At 37.8% G+C, this 18,257-nt stretch overlaps 3 protein-coding genes, 3 non-coding genes and 2 pseudogenes across 6 annotated transcripts; 3 read left to right on the top strand and 5 right to left on the bottom strand.

Moving 5' to 3' along the window:
- Nucleotides 1–4: 4 nt before the first annotated feature.
- Nucleotides 5–801, bottom strand: LOC126409409 (30S ribosomal protein S2, chloroplastic). The gene has a single exon (XM_050075420.1). The coding sequence runs from the start codon at nucleotides 799–801 to the stop codon at nucleotides 91–93; it is 711 nt and encodes a 236-aa protein (XP_049931377.1). The 3' UTR covers nucleotides 5–90.
- A 166-nt stretch (nucleotides 802–967) lies between these two features.
- LOC126409407 (DNA-directed RNA polymerase subunit beta'') lies at nucleotides 968–5,208 on the bottom strand. Its single transcript, XM_050075419.1, has one exon. The coding sequence runs from the start codon at nucleotides 5,181–5,183 to the stop codon at nucleotides 975–977; it is 4,209 nt and encodes a 1,402-aa protein (XP_049931376.1). The 5' UTR covers nucleotides 5,184–5,208; the 3' UTR covers nucleotides 968–974.
- Nucleotides 5,208–8,146, bottom strand: LOC126409410 (DNA-directed RNA polymerase subunit beta'). Its single transcript, XM_050075421.1, has 2 exons — nucleotides 7,696–8,146; nucleotides 5,208–6,948 (listed from the first exon to the last, which is right to left on the bottom strand). Exons 1-2 carry the CDS (start codon nucleotides 8,144–8,146, stop codon nucleotides 5,324–5,326), a joined length of 2,076 nt encoding a protein of 691 aa, XP_049931378.1. The 3' UTR covers nucleotides 5,208–5,323.
- Nucleotides 8,147–8,151: 5 nt separating this feature from the next.
- LOC126409408 (DNA-directed RNA polymerase subunit beta-like) lies at nucleotides 8,152–16,752 on the bottom strand (annotated as a pseudogene).
- Nucleotides 12,626–12,696, top strand: TRNAC-GCA (transfer RNA cysteine (anticodon GCA)). Its single transcript has one exon. It is a non-coding gene; the product is annotated as a tRNA-Cys (tRNA).
- TRNAD-GUC (transfer RNA aspartic acid (anticodon GUC)) lies at nucleotides 15,839–15,912 on the bottom strand. Its single transcript has one exon. It is a non-coding gene; the product is annotated as a tRNA-Asp (tRNA).
- Nucleotides 16,753–17,089: 337 nt separating the features above from the next.
- LOC116268326 (photosystem II CP43 reaction center protein-like) overlaps nucleotides 17,090–18,257 on the top strand; it is a 4,170-nt pseudogene continuing 3,002 nt past the window's right edge.
- TRNAT-GGU (transfer RNA threonine (anticodon GGU)) lies at nucleotides 17,122–17,193 on the top strand. Its single transcript has one exon. It is a non-coding gene; the product is annotated as a tRNA-Thr (tRNA).

Below are 18,257 nucleotides of genomic sequence, written 5' to 3'. Positions count from 1 at the left end.
CCTTTTTCACATTCAGGAATAGTAAGAATAACCGATTCAATGAATCTCTGGGTTTCCCGAAGCGAAGTAATTGACTTATCTTATTATTAATCAACGACTTCTTATATAGCTAGAACGTCCCTGACAAATTGCGGATACTAATTTGTTAAGAATCAATCGGATGGAAGCTATAGCGTCATCGTTGGCTGGAATCGGAATATCTGCGAGATCTGGATCACAATTTGTATCGATTAAACAAATAGTTGGAATACCCAAAGTGACGCATTCTCGAAGGGCCGTATATTCTTCTTGCTGATCAATGATGATTACAATATCGGGTAACCCCGTCATATATTTGATACCGCCCAGATATGTTTGAAAGTGAGATAATTGTCTCTTCAATATTGCTGCATCCCGTTTCGGGAGACGACTGAGTTGCCCCATCTCGGCTCTCACTCTCAAGTCCCTGAACTTCTGAAGCCTCGTTTCCGTAGTGGACCAATTCGTTGACATACCACCGAGCCATTTTTTATTGACATAATGACACCGAGCCCTTATTGCAGCTGATGCTACCGAATCAGCTGCCTTATCTTTCGTACCAACTATTAGGAAGTGTTTTCCTCTACTTGCTGCGTCAAAAACTAAATCACAGGCTTCTGATAAAAAACGAGCAGTTCTCGTAAGATTTGTAATATGAATACCTTTACGCTTTGCAGAGATGTAAGGTGCCATTCTAGGATTCCATTTCCTAGTACCATGACCAAAATGAACCCCCGCTTCCATCATCTCTTCCAAATGGATGTTCCAATATCTTCTTGTCATTTATCCCCACACTTCCTCTAAAAAAAAGAGACGAGGTACCCTGAAATAAATAATTGTTCCAATGGAACCTTCTACCGCGGGTTAACCGTTGATACACGGTCCAAGCTTCATTATGAATTCCTTTACCCTTGGTTTCGATATTCTCTTTATTAACAAATGACCATTATATTAGCTTAGCTAATAATGAATCCGCTCTTATGAACGATTGGATTAGATCCCATAGCATAGAATGGTTGTTCTGATGTATTATGGAAACTCTTTGGCTTTGGGATGCAAGAACAAAATAATTCTCTGTGGTGGAACAGAATATCTCTCATTTCCCCCCCGAAAAAATTCTTCTTTTGTATTTCCAAAGGAATGTTGTTGTATTCCCTTGAACGGTGAACGAATCGTTTGAATCCGGTACCAACGGGTATCATCCCCCCCAGAACAACATTCTCTTTCAGACCTTTCAACCAATCAATACGACCCCGGAGAGCGGCTTTTGCTAAAACTCGAGCGGTTTCCTGAAAACTAGCTTCTGATATGAAACTTTGAGTATTCAGAGATGCTCTCGTTATTCCCAATAAGACGGCTCGGTAACAAATAGCCTCTTCCAAAGCACGACCTGCTCGTTCTGCTCGCAACAATCCGATTAGTTCCCCGGGTGAAAAAACATTAGACATTCCATCTTCTGAAACCAACACTTTTGATGTTATTTGTCGTACAATAATCTCTATATGCTTATTATGAATCTGTACCCCCTGGGATCGATAAACCTTTTGGATCTTATTAACCAAAGAAATACGACTTTGCGCTATGGTGAGTTCAGCACCAATCAGGAATCCCCAAGGAATTCCAAGAATTCCTGTTATATGTTCGTTCCAACCTTCAACCCTTTTTTCTAGGTTCATCGATATTGAATCAATCGAACGAACTTCTAACACTTGTTCAACCTTTGGAAGGCCGTGAGTTATATCACCAGATCTCGATTTTTCATATATAAATGTAACTAATGTATCTCCTTCGTAAAAGATTTCTCCATAATCACCATGAACGGTTGCTCCTCGGGTCGCCAAATAGGGTTTAGCTGATCTTATTATGAAAGAGTCAAGATAAACCATTATAACTTGACCAGATTTTATGCGTGTTCCGTGTTTGGATAGACATACATTTTCACAAATAAACTGTCCGAGGCTCATTATTCTGGTTGTGGATGTCTCCTCACAATAATCGTGAGGGAGAAAGCACGAACCGAATAGATTAAAAATGATGTCACTGCATGGATTTGCATTAGAGATTCTCCCGTTTTCGTCCACTAAATAATACTTAAGTAGTTGGAAAGTCTGTTTTGGATTATTATTATCCAGTATTAAATATTTATTTAACAAGATCTCATTATGAGTTATTGAATGATAAGATGGGGAAAAATTATGAATTTTAGGTACAGTACCTAAGGGACCCAACAAATTAAGAATTGGAATCGGGGTATCCTCTTTTTCTTTAATTGATTCTTTGGTCACATTGTGATATTTCGAAACATTGATGCGAGAACAATTAGATGATGAAAAAACTATAAGAGATTGGCCTTCTTTATTTCTATTAAGAAATGTACGAACGGTTCCTTGATGTTGACTAAGTGATTGAATTTTAACCTTGGAAGAAAAAAGATTGGTATTGGCGCAATATGACCCAGTATCAGGAATCACTGAACCTGGTCTATCATTCCTCTTTCCGGTATACAAAATAGGAGACTTCACCAATTCAATTCTTATGAAATATCGAATCAGATCATTTGCCCTTACTTCAGCAGAAGAAGCCTGAACCTTTTCTATAGAACCTTTTCTGTCTTGGTCCAAATTCAATACTAAACAAGTACGAACCAATTGAATACTTGTATGGGAAATTCCTCGAATTGGTTTGCCATCCCCATAAAGGATATAATTGACAACTTGGAGTCGCAAATTATCCTTTTCCTGTAACATATCCCCAGGGAAAAGCGTTACTAGATTTATCCCATCAGCTATTTCATATGTCACTACGGGTCGTACTGAAACAAAATATTTTTTCTTGATAGGTGTGATCCGTTGGACATAGACCCAATTTTTCCCTTCCCAATTTTTCCCCTTTGATCCCTTATCCATTTTTTTTCTTGCTCCTGGTGGTATCAAGATCCCAATGTGTCGGGATATCTTATCTGTTTCTCCAGGAAAATGGATACCTCCAGAAAAGATTTTCAGTTCAATCTTTTTTTTTTTTTTTTCTATTCGGACCAATCCACCTATTTGGCTTCTTGTATTAAACGTAATTCGTGTATCTACTCCAATGATACTATTGTTCCGTACCATTATGGATGAAGACCCGGGCAAGATATGGACTTCTTCGGGAATGACAAAAAATCGATCTACTTTCATTTGGTATTTCGGTCTAGATTCTTTTGGTCTTCGATACTCAATCAGACCCTCTTTTTTGACGATTGAATCGACCTCTATGATGCCATATTTGGTAATTCCCGAACTGCTTCTTCTGTATCGTGGATCGTCGAAATAAGCAAGAATACTATTTCTACGTAAAATACCATTTGCGGGTATTTCAACCGTGATACTAGTACTAGAATGAGGCGTTAATTCCTTCTCCCGTTCCGGATCATATTGGAATGGTATGATGAATCTATTTCTTCGCCTCTTCGCCAATAAATAAGAATTCTCTTGGAGAATGGCGGGATATATGAAATCCCCATCACCTTTGGATATGACTCGCTCAGATCCTGCTGCATAATCAGAAATCCTTCGCCCTTTTCTCGCCAGGGGATCCGAGCCAAACAATTTGTGTCTCACTCGATTATTATTCACCGAGAAGTCAGAAATGGATCTCTCTTGGACAGAAAGAGATTGAACATTCATTTGATCTTGATCCTTGTGGAGTGAAAAAGGCACTAGACTGGATTTGCACGGACCCCCCGATAAGATCCATAAATGACTTGTTTTGGGTAAGAAATGAACATTACCGTGTGTATATTCAGGTGCATGGTACACACCGGTACTCCAATGCATTTCTCCCTCTGAGTCAGAATAAATATGTTTTCGAACCCTCTCTTTAAAATGGAAAGTGGATGTTCCAGCACGAATCTCAGCAATCACTTGTTCTGATTCCACATATTGATCATTTTGAACCAAAAGAAAACTTTTTGGTGGAATATTCACACTATGTATAATATCCTGACTCTCAATAGTCACATATAGGTCTACATAGCAGAGAAAGGCAGGATGTCCATGACGTGTGCGTGTGGGATGAACCAAATCCTCATTGAATTTGATTTTTCCATTAGAAGGAGCTCGTACATGTTCCGCAGTACCACCTGTGAATACTCCACCGGTATGAAAAGTTCTTAATGTTAGTTGAGTCCCTGGTTCTCCAATGGATTGACCCGCAATAATACCTACTGCTTCTCCCAATTCAACCAGGTCACCATGAGTGGGACTCCGACCATAGCATAATCGACAGATCCAAGATGCACTTCGGCAAGTGAAGGGAGTTCGAATATATATTGGCTGCGCCCGAGAGGTCATGAATCGATTGACAAGCCCAATCCCAATATCTTGATTTCTGGTAGCAATGCATCGTAGACCTAGATATACATCGTTTGCTAATACGCGACCTATTAGCGTTTGGATCAAAATTCTTTCCGTCATCCCCTTTCGAAGACTCACGGAAATACCTCGGGTACTTCCACAATCCGTTCTACGTACAACAATATGTTGAACTACTTCAACAAGTCTACGCGTGAGGTATCCAGCGTCTGACGTTCGTACAGCAGTATCCACAACTCCTTTGCGGGCTCCGTAGCAGGAAATTGTATATTCCGTTAAAGAAAGTCCTTCGCGTAAATTGCTTTGAATGGGTAAATCAATCATTTGTCCTTGGGGATCTGACATTAATCCTCTCATACCTACTAATTGGTGGACCTGAGATGCATTTCCTCTAGCTCCAGAATAGGACATTATATGAACTGGATTTGAAGGATCAGTCATCTTAAAATTAAGATTCATTTCTTGTCTCAAATATTCACTTGTGGCATACCATATCTCGATTGATTGACGTAATTTTTCTACCGCATGTACATTCCCATAATGATGGTGCTTTTCCAAAATCAAACTTTGTTGTTCAGCATCTTGGACTAACCATCTCTTAGAAGGTGTTGTTAAAAGATCATCAATTCCTAATGAAATGGATGTAGCGGTGGCTTGCTGAAAACCCAGAGTTTTTACTTGATCCAGAATGTGTGATGTATAGGCTATTCCGAAATGATCTATTAATCTGCTAATAAGCCGTTTCATGGCAGTTCCATCTATCACTTTATTGTGAAAGACCAGATCGGCCCGTTCTGCCATAAGTACCTCCATATTCTGATGAGTAGGATTCGACAATGGGTTTGAGTCAGTGATACTAAGACTTCCTTTCCTCGATCTTGATTCACTTACAAATTCAGGAATTATGATACTAGTTGAACCAGACCGAACTAGATTCCGAGAGATATCACATATCAGGTACCATATGAATAGGACCGACAAAACCCCTGTACGGCTTCTTCTATTTCTCGATAAAAGGAAATATGGCCAACAGTAGTTCGAATGTATATACAAAGCATTCCTTTTTTTACACTTCTTACTACTCGATAGTGATCATAAATCTCATGATAAGTGCCCAAAGATTCATATTGAACTTCGATGGGAACTTCTCTATTTATTGAGGCAATGACACGTTGATCTAGTCGCCACCGTAGCCATAAAGTACTATATAAATCGATCCCTTTCTGCCGATAAGCCCCAAGTGCATCGTAGGAACTACAAAAATAGGGTTCTTTCCCTTTCCTATACTCATAATTACTATGATCAATTCTTTCATTTTGGTAGTTTCTGGGGTTACATGGATTATACCTATTTGCACAAATACCTCTACGATTCCCCATCGTTAATACATAGAGCCCCATAAGCATATCTTGAGTGGGTACGGAAATGGGATCCCCAATGGCTGGAGACAAGAGATTCGTATGAGAAAACATAAGTAAACGAGCTTCTGCTTGAGCTTCCAAAGATAAAGGTACATGAACAGCCATTTGATCTCCATCGAAGTCCGCATTGAATCCCTTACAAACCAATGGATGTAAACAAATAGCTCGTCCCTCCACTAAAATAGGTTGGAACGCCTGTATGCCTAATCTATGCAAAGTGGGTGCTCTATTTAGCAATACAGGATGCCCCTGCATAACTTCTTGAAGTATTTCCCATACAATGGGTTCTTTTTCCCGAATTTTACTTTTAGCAAGTCCTATGTTGGAAGCAAGATGTTGTCTGATTAGACCACGAATTACAAATGTCTGAAAAAGCTCTATTGCTATTTCTCGAGGTAATCCACATTGATGCAGTGAAAGCGAAGGGCCTACCACAATGACGGAACGACCCGAATAATCGACCCGTTTACCAAGTAGAGTCTCGCGAAATCTTCCCTCTTTGCCTTCAATTACATCTGAAAACGACTTGTAAACTTTATTGTGACCGTCCCTCATTGGTTGTCCGCGGATCCCATTATCAAGAAGTGTATCTACAGCTTCTTGTACCAATTTTTCCTGACACATTACTAATTCCCCCGGCGTAGATCTACTTGTTGTTAATAGATCGGTAAGAGTATTGTTCCGATAGATAACTCTTCTATAAAGTTCATTAATATCTGAACTCATTGATTTACCCCCATCAATCTGAATGATTGGCCTCAACTCGGGAGGAAGAACTGGTAATAGGGACAAAACCATCCATTCTGGTTCTACATTTGTTCGAAGAAAATGCTTAGCCAATTCCATGCGTCTAACCAAAAAATCTTTTCTCCTCCCAATTTTTCTATCTTCCCAGTCATTCCCGGTTGATCCTTCTTCTCCCAATTCCTTCCATTCCACCAATGAACGATCTATAATAATTCGCAAATCCAGATCGGCTAATTGTTCTCTGATAGCAGTAGCTCCGGTAGATATTTCTCGATTTCTAAATGTATCGAAGCCTTGGGTAGTAAAAAAAAGTGGGATACTGTATTTCCGGGATTGGATTTCATATTCGAATGAACCTCGTAATCGTAAGAAAGTAGGTTTTTTAGCTATGGGCCTAGCAAAAGAAAAATTGGGATAGGTTCCTATAGGATCTTCCCCCCCCCCTAAAAATCGGACGTGAAGGTTTCCTCTCATCCGGCTTAAGTAGTTATACCAAATAAGGGGAACTTCCAAATTTTGCTCTAGAAAACCCCACAAGGATCTACTCCTTACTCAAGTTCCCAGTGAGGACCAACCCTCATTGATTTGATTTCATTCTTCCCTTTACTTCCTCAATTAGTCATTCAATTACAACATAAATGTGAAATTATTGAGTAGTCTACTTCCCTTCGAATGATGAATCCCCTTAAGGAATACATTGAAACTCACAAAGGATTTACTTGTCTATATATCGTTCCGTTCGATCCTTTAGGTCCCTACTTTACCTCGACGATTATGCCATGTTCTTCCTTGAAGCATATATGCGATGGATAGACTCCTGTAACCGTGCCATCATATTTCATTTCTAATTGCTTAACAGAATTTTTTTTATAAATTTAGAATTCTAAAAGGAATCTAATGGCTAGATCCACGAAAGAACATGAAAAAAGTTTAACGAGGTACAACTAGCAATTCCCTATTACTCTCTTAGGGAGTCGACCATGGATTAATTCCTCTTTCATTTGGAGGTATTGAATACACCCACACCCAAAATTCTGAGCTTCATGTTATTCTTACCAATAGACATGTCAGAGCTAGAGGCATCCCAATCGGATTAAATAGGATGACAGTTTTTCATTCTGAATCTGTAAAATCGTAATTTCGATCAAATCACACATCGCAGTATACCAGGCCTTCTAATTCCTTAAGAGGTTTATCTGAAAGATTCGCGATATAACTAGGAAGACGTTTCAAATACCACACATGAGTCACCGGGCATGCTAGTTTGATGTATCCCATTTGATATCTTCGGATCCGAGAATCAACAGATTCGACTCCGCATTGTTCGCAAAATTTCGGTTCTTCTTTTTCACCCCCGATCACTCGATAATTTCCACAAGCACAAATTCCACTTTTTATAGGTCCAAAAATTCTTTCACAAAACAACCCATCTTTTTCCGGTTTATTGGTTTTGTAATGAAAAGTATAGGGTTTTGTCACCTCTCCAACTATCTCTCCATTCGGTAGGATTTTGTTGGCCCAAGCACGTATTTGTTTAGGAGAAACTAATCCAATTCGAAGTTGTTGATGTTTATACTGATCGATCATAGAAGAAAAATTATGATTCATTCCGATCAAACTTCCTTCCTATTCATCTGGAAGTTTTTCTCAGATACAAGGAAATGATTCAGTTCCAGAGATAAAGATCGTAGTTCGCGAACGAGCAATCGAAAGGATTCTGGCGCACCCTCAGGATTAGGTATTGTTCCCCCAACGATCGTGGTACCAAGTACTTCCTGACGAGCTCTAATATGATCGGATTTATAAGTGAGCATCTCTTGTAAAATATGAGCAACACCAAATCCCTCTAGAGCCCAAACTTCCATTTCTCCTACTCGTTGTCCACCTTGCTTAGCCCTTCCCCTAAGGGGTTGTTGTGTAACAAGTGCATAATGACCACTGGAACGTCCGTGGATTTTATCATCAACTTGATGAATTAATTTTAACATATAGGACTTTCCTATTATAACAGGTTGTTCAAAAGGATCTCCTGTTCTTCCATCAAATATTCTGCTCTTTCCAGGATACTCGGGTTCAAATACCCATGGATTTGCTGTTTGCTTACTGGCTTCATATAATTCAGAAAACACTAGTTTTCTCGAAGCCTCTTGCTCGTATCTCTCATCAAAGGGTGTTATTCTATAATGTCTGCCCAGCAGGTCTCCCGCTAACCCGAGCGAGCATTCAAACATCTGTCCCACATTCATTCGCGAAGGTACTCCTAATGGATTGAATACCATATCAACAGGTGTTCCATCTTGCAAATAAGGCATATCCTGTCTAGGCAAAATTTTTGAAATGATACCTTTATTCCCATGTCTTCCAGCTACTTTATCGCCCACTTTGATTTTACGTTTCTGTGAGATATATACACGAATCATTTCTGGATTATAAATGGAACCCCCCTTTTTCTGGCCCCACCTGACATCAATAACTCGACCTCTTCCGCCTATAGGCAACTTTAGACAAGTTTCTTTTGCAGTGGATACCTGAATGCCAAGTATGGCTCGTAATAATCTATCTTCTGGAGCATAGGATGATTCTTTCGCTGTCTGAGGCGTTAATTTACCTACTAAAACATCACCAGTTTCTACCCAAGATCCCAGCATCACAATTCCATTTCTGTCTAAATTGCGGAGTAAATAAGGCTCTAAATGAGGTATTTCATTAGTGATTCTTTCAGGTCCTTGGCTTGTCACATGAGTCTGAATTTCATATTTCCGGATATGAAAAGAAGTATAAATATCGTCATAGACTAGACGTTCACTAATGAGTACGGCATCTTCAGAATTGTAACCCTCCCATGGCATATAAGCTACTGATACATTTTTCCCCAAAGCGAGTTCGCCACCAACCGTAGCCGCACCATCCGCCAAAATTTGCCCCTTTTTCAGGCATTTACCCCGATGAACCTGAGGTTTTTGATGCATCCAAGTATTCTTGTTGGAACGCTGATACATAACCAACGGAATGCTTATAGTGTCCCCATTACCTGATAAAACGATCTTTTCAGCATCGGTATAAATGATCTTTCCCTCGCGTTCGGCTATAGCCGAACCCCCTGAATCGAGAGCCGCTTGGCGTTCCAAGCCGGTTCCAACAATACACTTTTCGGACTGAGAAAGCGGAACTGCTTGACGCTGCATATTAGAACTCATTAAAGCCCGATTCGCATCATTATGCTCGATAAAAGGAATGAGAGAAGCTCCAATAGAAAAATATTGGAAGGGATAAATATTTCGAAGATGAATCTGTTCCCATGCAATAGTCAAGAATTCTTGACGGTATCGAGCTGGACCAACTTCTTCTTCCTGAATACCCCGAGTCAACGCCAAAGAATTTCCCGCCGCCACCATATAGTATTCATCTCTACTCGGGGATAAATAAACCATCTGTTCTTCTTTTGATCTCTCAGATATTTCATAAAATGGGGTCTCTATAGACCCCCAATCACCAACCCTTGCATGAATAGCTAAGGACCCAATAAGTCCAACATTGATTCCCTCGGACGTATCAATTGGGCAAATACGCCCATAGTGACTAGGATGGATATCTCGTATACGAAAACTAGCAGTTCGTCCTGTCAATCCCCAGGACCCAAATAACTCGATTTTCGCCCATGAACTATTTGTGTCAATGGATTAGTTCGATCCAAGACTTGAGATAAAGGGTGTAGGCCGAAAAATGATTCATAAGTTGTTGTTAATGGAGTTGAAGTTACCAAATTACGAGGAGTCGGTATTAATTTATGCCGAATTGCTCCACATATAGTTCCCCGAACCACATTTTCCAAGCGAACCAAAGCCAATCCGAATTGATCCTGTAACAGATCCGCTACAGAACGAATACGTTTATTTTTCAAGTGATTCATATCGTCGAGTGTACCCATTCCAAATTTCATTCCGATCAAATGATCGGCAGCAGCCAATACATCTCGTGGTAACAAAAACGTATTGTTCTGGGGTATATCAAGATTCAGTCTCTGGTTCATATTTCGTCGGCCAATCCTTCCTAATTCACATCTTTGTTGAAAAAATTTCTTTTGTAATTCTTTACATAAGGACTCAGAAAACACCGGATCACCGCCTACACAAGCAAATTTTTGATAAAACTCTAAAATGGCATTCTCCTTTGAACCAATCTTTTTTTTCTCCTTCTCGTTTGGGAAAGACAAGAAAATTTCAGGGTAGCAAACATTGTCTAGAATTTCTCTTAGACTTGAACCCATAGCTGATGATAGAACTAGAATAGAAATTTTTTGTTTCCTGCTTACACGGGCCCATATCCTTTCTTTTCTATCAATCTCTAATTCTGATCTTCCTCCCCAATCTGATATTATGGTGCCAGTATAGACAGAAATTCCGTTATGATCCAATCCTGTACTGTAATAAATACCGGGACTTTGCAATATTTGATTGATGACAATTCTGTAAATTCCATTTACTATAGAGGTTCCCAAGGAATTCATTAGAGGAATGTTTCCAAGCAATACGGTTTGTTCTTGCATATTTCTACCGGTTCTCCAAATTAACCCCGCCGGTACATATAACTCAGAGGAATATGTAATTGATTCATACACAGCATCTCTTTCTTTTATCAAAGGTTCCACCAATTGATAAGATTCCCCAAATAATTGAAATTCAATTTCTTGATCTGTATCTTCAATTTTTGGAAATTGATGAAGTTCTTCCATCAAGCCCTGATCAATGAACCTACAAAATCCCTCAAATTGGATCTGACTAAATCCAGGTATTGTAAACATTCCCTCATCTCCACCATCCCGGAGCATCTTTAGTTTCCCGTTTTTCGAAAAAATCCCATTATTGGCTCACTCTTTACCGAACCGTACGGATACAGATCGATCTAGCAATGATGGAATGTATATTCCGTTTACTGAATCACATGAAATTTTATTCAACCCCAAACACATACATATATATGTTATATGTAAATGGAATGTATGGGCGGAGGGAGAAGGAGAATTTTGTACTAAAATTCGAGCAACAGATGCAAATCTAAATGACTCGATAAAACATTCATGGAAACAAGTTGGATTCTGCCACTGATACCATACCTATGGATACCATACCTATGGATACCATACCTATGGAGTCTTATTACTTATTAGAGAATATCAAATGGTCTATTTGATCCAATTTCTTTGTATATCTTCTACCTTTTATCTATCAATTATGTTATGATATTATGATCAGATCTGGTTAGGTACCAGAAAAATGGATTGATTCGGGATTTGATCTGTTCTATATCTACTATATCTATGTTATATAAATGATAGAGAGACAGAATAATCAGAACATTAGAAAAATCCGGGTGGCTTTTATTTTAGCACTTAGCTCGTTGATTCCGTTGTTCAAAAGATAATTCACACAAAGGAGGGATCTATTTCGACCATTTCATTTGAGTTGTTAGTAGAATACAATTGCAGTACGTACGTAAGAGGAGTTGTATCGATGAAGTAATGCGAAGCTAGCTAATCTCGCTAGCCCATACTTTATTGCAGTTACACTTGGATATATATTTCGTTCGTGCTATATCATGAATTTCTATTCCAAATGGATCATGATTGACTATAAGGGTGTGTAAGCTATCTTACTGTTTGGGGTTTACATAAACACATAGTTGTTATTATAATTAATTGGAATTGAATTGGATTGATTTTCTTCTTATTACATTAAAGTAAAGCATTTGGAGATCAAAAGAACCTTTCGTAAATTCACATTCACATTCGTGAAATAGTTAATGGTTCCAATTAAGTATTAAATGACTGTGACTGGAAATTTATTCTTTATTTTCTTTTTATTTCAATGCAATCAATAAAAAGGGAAGTTTTTAGGTCTTATGTTGAGATACTATACAATAGATCTAAGAAAATCTAAGAAAATGATCTCAACTAGAGGAAGAGTAAGTTGGGTAAAAAGATGGATAGGATAAGGAAAACAGAATTGGAAGATGCAAATCCAATAAAAACCAATGATTCAGTAACCCTCTCCAAAAAGAGTATTTACGCCCATTTATTATTTCTTTTTTGGCGGCATGGCCGAGTGGTAAGGCGGGGGACTGCAAATCCTTTCTCCCCAGTTCAAATCCGGGTGTCGCCTGATCAACACAACAAATGGCTCGGAATCCTGCTTCGCTGATATAACTGGCCTGATTCTTGCCCGGTGGACGAAAAGGACCGTTGATACTTTATTTTATTTATCTTCAGAATCCGCTTCAAAATACGCAGGTTCTATGAAAGAAGGGCTGTAAATCTTTGCTCCGAGGATCCAACTTATAGGAAAGACTATAACTATCAATCTTTCCGAATTACCATACCCTACCAATGCCCACTGTAGGGTCTCCTGATTCAGTCGTGAATTAGATCTCGCTTAGATTCGCCACGGGGGAAATCCTAGGGGTTGTGGAGAGGGCTGAAGATACTTTGTATACAGGCCGTACTCGCGATAGGATTTCAGTGCTCAGCCAGTCATTCAATAGTGAATGGTTAACTGGCCCCTATAGAAGAAAGTAAAAAAAGAATTTTTAATTTTTCTGTGGTAACCCCCGCAATGTAGCAATGTAATAGGGTGTCTACCGATTGTTTCACAGAAACAGAGATAGTAAGGTTTAGCTTAGGGAGAGACAGTTATCCATCTTGATGGTATATATGTAGATATATTTTCCCTATGAAACGCAACAAAACAAAGAATAGATCTTACTATTACGACATGTTCCATTCCCCTAGTAACATCCCCTTGATACTTCTAATGGGTAACGTGTATCTGTTGCGCTTGTGCTTAATTCTTCCTCACCACAAATCAATCCTATATAGGAAATAGAGACTTGTTACAATACAAGCGGATCCATTGGATCGGTTTGTCAATAGCTTTAAGTCATAATCTCTTTTTTTTGACTCTGCACCCCCAATTCCCCTATTATTATTTTAGGGATCAATAATGTAACAATTCCTTCATATTCATCGAGATAGGGGGCATGATTCACATGGATATAGTAAGTCTCGCTTGGGCTGCTTTAATGGTAGTTTTTACGTTTTCCCTTTCACTCGTAGTATGGGGAAGAAGTGGACTCTAAGGGTACTACTAATTGAGTGTAATTGAGTTGAGTAATCAGCTTGTATCAATTGTTTAATTTCATAATTAGATCGTTTTATGTTTAAATAAACATATCTTCCATCTCAAAATTCCACAGAAATTTAGTAATTAATTACCTTTCATTTTCATTTAACCTTTGGATCCGCTATCTCAATTATTCCCGCGTTCGTATTTTGAAAATCAAAGCAACTCCCCTGATAATGATAGAAAATTGATTTTTTCTAATCAAATTGATTCCTCCAAAATATTCCATTTCATTTTGATGAACCCGTTCTTTCTTACCATAACATTAACATCATTATGGCATAACATTAACATCATTATGGATATTACAATGAGGAGCAACAATCCCTATTTGATTTCTTTCCCTCTTTACTGTTCAAAGGGGGAGTCGTTCTGCTATTATGTAGAGTAGATACAACTTTATACTGTAGGCGACGAGAGGCTACGCATAAGAAAAGAAGAGCGCCCGGTGATCCACATATACTTACCTTAGACTCCTGGCATTTGATTTATGCTTTATCGCCTCACCATCAGGGTTCAAGCATGAAAAAAGGTCTACTACCCCTTTTCCAGATACGAATAACTTACCATAGAACTCCTTGGATCGTCTAGTACAGATCATCCAATTCACAATTCTTTCTTTTTCTTCGGAATTTAATTCTAAAAAAAATTACTTGCCTTTCTTTTGTATATGCACATACTACTCCTCCACTCTTTCGCAATAGTTAAATTAATTAGTTCTACTACTTAATTTAATCAAACAAAAATCTATCCTGATTACTGATTATCATTATGAAAGTTATTAACTTAATGAAAGATTAATGAAAGAGAAACCTATGAATTAGTACAATTCAGTTATTAACGTTAGATTCTTTCGGATTCATCAAAATAAAAACGAATGGATGGGTGGAGCGAAGAGATGGAATGGGAGTGCTATTTGAATCTATATATATATATTATATATAATATGTGATAATGAATTTATGGATTTGCATCCACATGTATGTATGTAGATTGATTTTAAATTGATCTCTATCAATTCCATATTCCATATCTTCATACAATAGATAGTACGGTAGAAAGGTTCATATAGTTCTCCCCACCGTACTATCTCATCTATTGGATACATACACCGAGGATTCAATCCAGTCTGCTCATTTCATTTAAGACTTGGAATTGTCATCCCTTTCTTTCATTTATTGAATCATTTTTAAAAGAACTAAACTAATAAAATTAGACTAACTCAAGTTTCATTCAAATTAATCATTTTGACTGACTGTTTTTACGTAGATGATAAGTAAAAAAGCAGTAGGAACTAGAATGAACAGCGCAGTAGCAATAAATGCGAGTATATTTACTTCCATAATCTCATAATTTCATTTTATTTTGCTTCGCAAGAAATCGGGATCTAATCCCATAGAGATGATCAATCCTTCTCCATAATTTTGAAATTCAATGGGATTAATTAAATCCTGATAATACTGAATCGGATTCTAATATCATGAATAACAATATCTGATCTATCAAATCAATTCATCGTCGAGAATTGAATAGTATAACATAGGAAGATCTTTTATCCATACTGAATCGAAAAATTGCATTCCTGACCCCCACCCAAGAATCCCTTTGAATTTCTCATATTTTTCTACTCTTTCGTTCCTTTCTATAACCCGCCGTCCTCATTCTTTATAGAATGATATCATATGAATGAGGTTCGACCAGTATTCCATCCGTCATAGATCCAAACAGTAGAAGTGAACTGGAAAACGAATTAAGTTCTAAGCTAAGTTTTTGTGATGACCTAATCTTCTTGAAAGACAGAGAAAAATGAAAAAAAAAGATTATTCGTTCTATTTTCTATTCTCCACCCCCAGAACAGAAAGACAGGATCTTTGATTGATCTTTTATTAGTATTCGTATCCTCCTTCCTTTCCTTAATTCAGACGTATAAATCGAGAATCCAGCGTGCAATTTGGGCGAGATAAAGAGATTGTCCCCAATTCAATTAGTAATTGAGCTTACCTTGCCCGATGATAAATGTGAAATCAGGATCCTTCCACCTGGAATTAGACACTGCTCTTTGTCTCCTCCCCTTCGCAGAAGGCGGAGAGATGAATCAATCGATTCATAGGATCCCAGGTCGGTGCGGGACTGACGGGGCTCGAACCCGCAGCTTCCGCCTTGACAGGGCGGTGCTCTGACCAATTGAACTACAATCCCAAGAAAATGAGGTGTACAGCTTACATTATTTATTGTTTATTTTGATTTTATATTTTGATTTTATTTCATCGAACCATAACCGTATAGATAGATCATATAAAAAAATACGACGCCTGTAACGGATATACTGATATACATATCTACATAGATAGAAGAGAAGATGGATGGATAAATAGCAAAGCAACCTGTGGTTATTGCCAAATTGACTGACAATCCATCTTTCAATGAAAAAGGGCTCTTTTCTTTTTCATCTTTTCATTTGATTTCTCGGATTGGCTGAAAATAATTCAAAATAATTCATAGATCCAGATTGTTAGAAACATCAGAACATGGAGGAACAAATAGAATCAAGTTGACTCTTTATTCCTCCATATCATCATGTATTTTTGGAGTACGGATTGGTTATATCATCCTCAAGGATCGGTGAATTCTTGGGCCGAGCTGGATTTGAACCAGCGTAGACATATCGCCAACGAATTTACAGTCCGTCCCCATTAACCGCTCGGGCATCGACCCAGGAAGAATCAATTGTCGGTTTATTGATAATTCATGGTCAATTTTTCTTTCGTCGTACCCTACTACCCCCAGGGGAAGTCGAATCCCCGCTGCCTCCTTGAAAGAGAGATGTCCTGAACCGCTAGACGATAGGGGCACGCCCACCCGATCGCCATCATACTATACTCATAGTATGAGTAGTTTTTTGGAATTGTCAATGTCAATATAATGAATGCTAGGATACGAACAACCTTTCGTGCTTTTGTGATTCCGTATACATATAATATTAATGTAAGAAAATTTCTTTATTGTTCATTCAGGAACCTTTCATTACATTATATATTTATATATTCTTATATACAATAACAATTCTTATATAACAAAGATGAATTATATAATCTAATCATAATCAAAATAATGGAGTATAGGGGATGTCTTGCCCGACAGAAAAAGTCAAACCCATTCATTCTAATTTTCACTCATTGATTCGCGCATCATTAAGATATAATAGACATAGACTGTTATATTACTATTCATTTCATATATGTATTTATATATGTATTTAATTGAATTAACTATTCATTGTTCCTGAATGAGCCCCCATCTGTATATGTATATTGTATATATTATATACAATATATACAAGATATAATTGTACAAGATATAATTGTACAGGTATATCCAGTAGATTGGCTAAATTTGTGAATTAAACAGGCCCTTTTAACTCAGCGGTAGAGTAACGCCATGGTAAGGCGTAAGTCATCGGTTCAAATCCGATAAAGGGCTTTTCCATGAAGCTGCAATGGTCATTTTTCCGCATCCGGTAGAGATGGTATAAAAAAGGGAACTGCCTGGCAAAGTTATAATGAGTTATGGGGTTGAACACTTGTTCATTCATTATGATAATAGGATGTCCCGCATTAGGAAGACTACTATGTTACTAAGGGATATACTCTGTTACTAAGGGATATACTCTCGTTATTCATATTTTTTTGTCTTGGGACATAGATATTCTAGATACCCAAGTAGCAATTACCAAAGTATTCATACTTCTCTCTTGTTCCAATCAGGATCAAATCCAGCGGAAAAATGATAAATGGAGAAAAAAAGTAAGTGGACCTGACCCATTGAATCATGACTATATCAGCTATTCTGATACTAAGACTGATAGCAAGATTCGATATAAATGAAATTGTGCAAGCAGATCCGTAATTTCCTTGGACCACGCAAGATATTGTGGGTCGATTGAATCTTCTTCCTCCTCCTGGGTGCCCCATAGGAATATCCATAGGAATAAATCGCTATTTATTTTCTCTTCTCCACCGAAACCGTTCATTCTGAGTTACAAGAGCAATCTATTTTTCAATATCTTTGACTGATTCTAGAAAAAAAAAAAGACTAGGTTATGTCTATATAGGATTTATATACAGATATCTGATCATGAACTCACGCAGCACCATTCCCTACTGATGCATCCGATATTTTGGTTCCGCCAATGGCGAATAAATCCGAATCATGAAAAGGAACGTTTATTTCTAGTTTCCTATAGCGGACAAAAAAGAAAAAGTTATATCCTTTTTTCTACCGGTTAATTAACTTAAATAGGAAAGAGGAGACAAAGTTTCTTTTTTTTGCTTCAACCCATGAAAACATATACTCTGGGTGAAAAGAAATACTCTGGAATTTGAGATTCATCCGAGGGAGAAAAAACAATAAAAAAATGAAACAGTAACAAAAAATACTATTACTATTAATATAACTACAACTACTTTATTCGATTATAACTAGATTATTTATAAACAGTAGTATAGATCAGTAGTATAGATCATACTATTAGTAGTATAGATCAT

The sequence above is a fragment of the Nymphaea colorata genome, unplaced genomic scaffold, assembly GCF_008831285.2.
Source record: "Nymphaea colorata isolate Beijing-Zhang1983 unplaced genomic scaffold, ASM883128v2 scaffold0220, whole genome shotgun sequence".
Taxonomy (NCBI): Eukaryota; Viridiplantae; Streptophyta; class Magnoliopsida; order Nymphaeales; family Nymphaeaceae; genus Nymphaea; species Nymphaea colorata.
Note: the sequence above shows the minus strand (reverse complement) of the source record. Positions and strands in the feature narration are given on the sequence as shown.